At 45.7% G+C, this 6036-nt stretch overlaps 1 protein-coding gene across 1 annotated transcript; it reads right to left on the bottom strand.

The window, feature by feature from the left end:
• Positions 1-341: 341 nt before the first annotated feature.
• Positions 342-1614, bottom strand: POM121L12 (POM121 transmembrane nucleoporin like 12). The gene has a single exon (XM_060627043.3). It carries the CDS (start codon positions 1511-1513, stop codon positions 758-760), a length of 756 nt encoding a protein of 251 aa, XP_060483026.1. The 5' UTR covers positions 1514-1614; the 3' UTR covers positions 342-757.
• Between the last annotated feature and the right edge of the window lie 4422 nt (positions 1615-6036).

The following is a 6036-nucleotide window of genomic DNA, read 5'->3' as shown; positions in this document are numbered from 1 at the left end:
CAGCAGCGGGCACCCCTCGTTTGTTTCAATCCCTGCCTTTGGATAACACACTCTCCACACGACAGCCAGAGTGATCAAGCTGCCAACCTATCCACCTGGTTACCCTCTCCTCTGCCTAAAACGGTGGTTCCCAGAATAAAACTCACACACTTCCGTGCTGTATACGGCCTCATGCCACGCCTCCTCAGCCTATCCGGTCTCTCGCCGCTTTCTAGCTGGGCTGGACTTCAATTAGGGCCTCAAATAAACACGAGTTATTATTACCGGTGCAGGCGCTTCGCCCTTGTGCTTGCAATCTGGAACACACGTGCCCTTTAGTGTGACATTAACAAGACTTTTTTAAAGTATTAATATTATTTTTTAATGCGATCAAATATTTATACAAGCCGGGCAAAGAGGGAAGGTGGGGAAGAAAAACTATTTTCCAGAAAATGAAGCGAAAAAGCACGCAGGCAGAGGCCGGGGGAGGCAAGGGGCTTATCAACAATTTTCAGCGCGGGATCTACGCAGGAAGGACAGGCGGGTCTGGGGGCCGCCACAGTACTGTGTCAGGGTCCCAAGCAGAGATAGAGCAAGGGGTCAGCGGGCTGAGAATAAATACACAAGGGTGAGTCTCAGGAGCCAGGTAAGGTTGCTCTGACTCAGGAATCAAAGGAGCCTGAGGGCTGGGTAACCTCCGGGTGGAGAAGGAGAGCCCCAGGCGCTGCTCTTAGGTACTGGAGGAAGGTGTGAGGCCCCAGGAGCACGGCCTCTGTTCTCAGCTCCGCAGCTGAGGATCTATGTCCTGGGCTGACACTGTCCCTGCTGCAGGGTGGCCAGCAGACGGTGGGGGCTGGGCATCGGGCCCGAGGTCCGTGTCCTCCTTCGACACACTGCAGCTCCAGCAGTGAAGGCTTCTGATCAGCGGCCCTGGCCTGGGCACGAAGGAAGGGACCTCTCCATTTCTGATCAGGGGCTTAAAGGCGGAAGGCCTGGGCTCTGGGTTGGGCCTCCGGCTCGCGCCCTCCGGGATCTCAAACCACAGGGGCCCGTCAAACCTCCGGTTGCCCTTCGGGCACTGGCTGAGGGCCCTCAACACGGTCTCCTTGGCACACGGGTCAGGGCGCTCCTGGGAGGGCGGAAGCCCCGCAGAGCAGGCGCCGCGCCCCTGCGCCGCAGATGCCCAGGGGCTCCCCCTGCGCTCAGGCGGCGCAATCTTGACGGTCACGGGGCTCCAGGTCCGTCTCGGGTGACGGGCACTCCAAACCCACCGCTTCATGTAACTCTCCCAGGCACTGGAGAGGTCCGGCCCCAGGACGGTCTCCGGGGGCGCCTTGGCAGGAAAGCGCCTCCAGGCCTCGGTGACCACCCTCCGCGGGCTGGAGGGGTCCCAGTTGGGCGGCGTCCGGGGGAGGGGGCCGGTGCGGACGCGGCGCCCGCCATCCTGGGTCGAGGCGGGCGGGGGCCAGGGTTTCGGGTGCCCTGGGCCGAGGGGTGGCTGCGCGGGCCTGGGCGTGCTCACGTTGCTGCCCATGGGAGCCGACGGCGGGGCGGGGGCCTTCCGGTGGGGATTCGGCTTCCAGAAGTTCCCAAAGTCTCAGAACCCGGCTGCCGGCGAAGTGTCCGCGGCTCAGATGACCGTTGGCGTCTGGGCGCAGGGAAAGCGCGCGAGCCTGGGCGTTGTAACCGTCCTCAACCTGCCGGGCGCGTGGGGCCCGCAGCGGGGACGCGGGAGCTGATTGCTGGCGCAGCGGCAGCCCGCGGGGCTCACAGCCTCCAGCCTCCGTTACCCTCGCTGCTGGTAGTAGGAGTTTGGCTGTGGATGGAGGCCTAAGCGCTCACGATCTCCACTCCCACCCCCACCTCCCAGCATTTTTATTGTGATATCATCCACATATCATACAATTCACCCAAAGGTTACATTTCTATGACTTGTGGTACTTTCACAGATATGTGCACTCATCACCGTGGTCAACCTGAAAACATCTTCATTGCTTCAAAAGCAAATCCTATACTCAATAGCTATCCCATCCACCCCCTACCTTTCCGGAGCCACGAAACAATCACTAATTCATTTTCTCTCTAGATATAGATTTTCCTATTTGTGAGCTTTCATATAAATGGGGTCACGTAATATGTAGTCGTTTGTGACTGGCCTCTTTTGTTTAGCCTATGCTTTTCCAGGTCCTTCCATGCAGCAGAATTTCACTGTTGTTATGGTCCAGCATCATTCCATTGTATGGCGAGACCACGTTTTGTTTATCTGTGGCCAGTAAATGGGCATTTGGGTTGTTTCCAGTCATCTGATATTATGAATAATGTTGTCACGAACATTCATGTATAAAATTTTACATGGACAAGTGTTTTCATTTCTCTTGGTGTGTAGCTAGGGCAGAATTGCTAGGTCCTATGGTAACTGTTTAAGCTCTTGAGAAATTACCAAACTGTTCTGCACAGGGTCTGTGCTGGTTTACATCTCCCCCAGAAAGATTGTCTCTATTTTGGTACTTGACTTTAGAGGAAAAAGGTATGATAATTCCTGCAGTTCATAAAAATTACAGATCCAGTATTGACAGACGGCCACTCTCTTTCATTATCGTAAAAGCTAAACATAATTCATTTGAATGCCCTTTTAAGGAAAAATAAATAACCGGTTTTTGTTTCAGTAAACATGATGCATGTTTTATTCTTCTAGAATGGTTGTTAGTGTTACTTTCTGCAATTTGCTTCTTAAGGAAATGGTGACAGCAGACCACGATTTACGTTTTAGCCCCAACAATGTGGGTTTTATGAAGACTCCCCTGTAATTTAAGCTTCCCTACATTCATACATTCGCAGGTGGATTTTATTCTCTTTGAACGTTAATGCCATTTCTCTTTTTTCCATCGTTACTGGTAATCCACGCCTACAACAGCAGTGGTTCGCATTTCCGATGAACAGTGAAAAGCATCTGACGACAAAACCAAGCGTTTGAAGACTAGGGTACATGTATTGTGGGGGAGGCTGAGGGTGGTGTGAAACTAACTGTTCCCCAGAACGTTTTCCTCAAAAGCAGGTGCCTGCAGAAGGAGCCAGTAAAGGTACAGAAAAGTGGAAGCTGAAGTAAGTACCAAATCCAAGAGCAAGCCGCAGGTGCATTTTGGATCTGAGAGGCAAACAGGTAAATGTTGAGGACATTAGAAGGAGCCTACTGAGAAGGCTCCATGAGGCTTCTGCAGTTGGGAAGGAATCCACTTGTTGGAGAGGTAGGTGTGCTACCAGCCAAGGGGTACTGGAGGATGAGATCTGTAACACTTTCCACTCACCAATTCCTGTTCATTTCTTCCACATTCCTTATTTGGTGACGATCCCTCAGGATATGATTTTGAAAACAAGAAATTCCTATGCTATAATTTTCTTCTTAACAAGACATTTCCTGATAATGATAGCAATGACTCTATAGCTAAGAAGCCTCTTAAGACAGTAATATCATTGTCACCAGAGTGGACTGTCAATACAATTGAATATAGATTTCTTAAAATATATTTCAATGCCCAGTATCTACAGGGTTTCCCACATCCTATTTGCAGTACAGTCCTATGAGCGCCATTTTGGTTTGTGGTTAAATACTCTTTGAAAAACCACAATCTCTCTACTGGTGAGGCACATAAGTTAATCCCTTGTAAATAGATCTTCACCTGCAAATCAACATGTTGATTACTTACAAGTTATTTGCATTGACAATGAATATGTCTGCTTCTCTTTCTCACACATGAAGAGATAACAGATTTATTTTGGTTAGTTGACATTAGAAATTAATGTGAATCATTGGTTGCCAATTAGAAGCAACTCTCCTGCTTCCCACTCCTATCCCAGAGACATTAGAAAAAGTAGGCTGGGGATGTTACTTACATCTAAGGGGTAAAGGCCAGGAATGTCGTCAAACATCTTACGGTGCGCAAGACAGCAGAGAGTGATCTCACCATAGAAGTCAGCACTGCAGGGACTGATAAACTCCGCCCTGTATATAGTTCCCTTATCTTCCTTATCTTAATGTTATTAAGTTATGTAACTATGGTAAGTTTCACAAACTATAAAATTAACTTCAGTTCAATGCTACAAAACAAACTCCGTTTTCTATTTGAATTTTACCAATTGTTCCTTTTCTTTTTCAGGAACGAATTGTTTTCAGTCAAATCCAAGGTTATGAATGTAGACCCATCGATTGACAGGTAGATAGAAATATATAGCTCTATGGATACCTATAGATATATAATACACTTCTTTGGAGAAGTGTCTATTCATGTCTTTTGCCCATTTCTTCACTGGATTACTTGTTTTTTGGGTATTGAATTTGATAAGTTCTTTATAGATTTTGGATACTAACCCTTTATCTGATATGTCATTTGCAAATATCTTCTCCCATTCATTGGTTGCCTTTTAGTTTTGCTGATTATTTCCTTCACTGTGCAGAAGGTTTTTATTTTGATGAGGTCTCAGTAGTTCATTTTTGCTTTTGTTTCCCTTGCCTCCAGAGACGTGTTGAGTAAGAAGTTGCTGCAGCCAAGATCAAAGAGGTTTTTGCCTCCTTTCTCCTCAAGGATTTTGATGGCTTCCTGTCTTACATTTAGGTCTTTCATCCATTTTGAGTGTATTTTTGTGTATAGTGTAAGAAAGTGGTCCAGGGTCATTCTTCTGCATGTCGCTGTCCAGTTTCCCAGCACCACTTGCTGAAAAGACTGTCTTTATTCCATTGGATATTCTTTCCTGCTTTTTCAAAGATTAGTTGGCCATACGTTTGTGGGTCCATTTCTGGTTCTCTATTCTGTTCCATTGATCTGAATGTCTGTTCTTGTGCCAGTACCATACTGTCTTGATGATAGCAGCTTTGTAGTATAGCTTGAAGTCTGGGATTGTGATGCCTTCTGCTTTGGTTTTCTTTTTCAAGATTGCTTTGGCTATTTGGGGTCTTTTCTGGTTCCATACAAATTTTAGTATTTTTTGTTCTAGCTCTGTGAAGAAGGCTGGTGTTATTTTAATAAGGATTGCATTGAATATATAGATTGCTTTGGGTAGTATCGACATTTTAACAATATTTGTTCTTTCTATCCAGGAGCATGGAATCTTTTTCCATGTTTTGGTGTCTTCTTCAGTTTCTTTCATAAGCTTTCTATAGTTTCCAGTGTATAGATTTTTCACCTCTTTGATTAGATTTATTCCTAGGTATTTTATGGTTTTTGGTGCAACTGTAAATGGGATCAATTCCTTGATTTCTCCTTCTGTTGCTTCATTGTTGGTGTATAGGAATGCAACCGATTTCTGTGCATTGATTTTATATCCTGCAACTTTGCTGAATTCATGAACCAATTCTAGCAGTTTTTTGGTGGAATCTTTTGGGTTTTCCATATAGGGTGTCATGTCATCTGCAAAGAGTGAAAGTTTGACCTCCTCCTGGCTGATTTGGATGCCTTTTATTTCTTTGTGTTGTCTGATTGCAGAGGCTAAGATTTCCAATACTATGTTGAATAACAGTGGTGAGAGTGGACATCCCTGTCTTGTTCCTGACATTAGGGGGAAAGCTCTCAGTTTTTCCTTGTTGAGGATATTAGTGTTGGGTCGTTCATATATGGCTTTTATGATCTTGAGGTATGCTCCTTCTATCCCTACTTTCTTGAGGGTTTTTATCAAGAAAGGATTTTGTCAAATCCTATCTCTGCATCTATTGAGAGGATCATATGGTTCTTGTCCTTTCTTTTATTGATGTCATGAATCACGTCAATTGTTTTGCGGATATTGAACCAGCCCTGCATCCCAGGTATAAATCCCACTTGATCATGGTGAATAATTTTTTTAATGTATTGTTGGAGTCAGTTGGCTAATATCTTGTTGAGGATTTTTGCATCCATGTTCATCAGGGATATTGGTCTATAGTTTTCCTTTTTAGTGGGGTCTCTGGTTTTGGAATCAAGGTAATGCTGTCTTCATAGAAATAGTTTGGAAGTTTTCCTTCCGTTTCTATTTTTTGGAACATCTTCAAGAGAATAGGTGGTAACTCTTCCTTAAACGTTTGGTACAGTT

Source organism: Panthera onca, chromosome A2 (genome assembly GCF_046562875.1).
Source record: "Panthera onca isolate mPanOnc1 chromosome A2, mPanOnc1 haplotype 2, whole genome shotgun sequence".
In the NCBI taxonomy this organism is placed as follows: Eukaryota; Metazoa; Chordata; class Mammalia; order Carnivora; family Felidae; genus Panthera; species Panthera onca.
The sequence above is the reverse complement of the archived record's forward strand: the minus strand, read 5'-3'. Positions and strand labels throughout refer to the sequence as shown.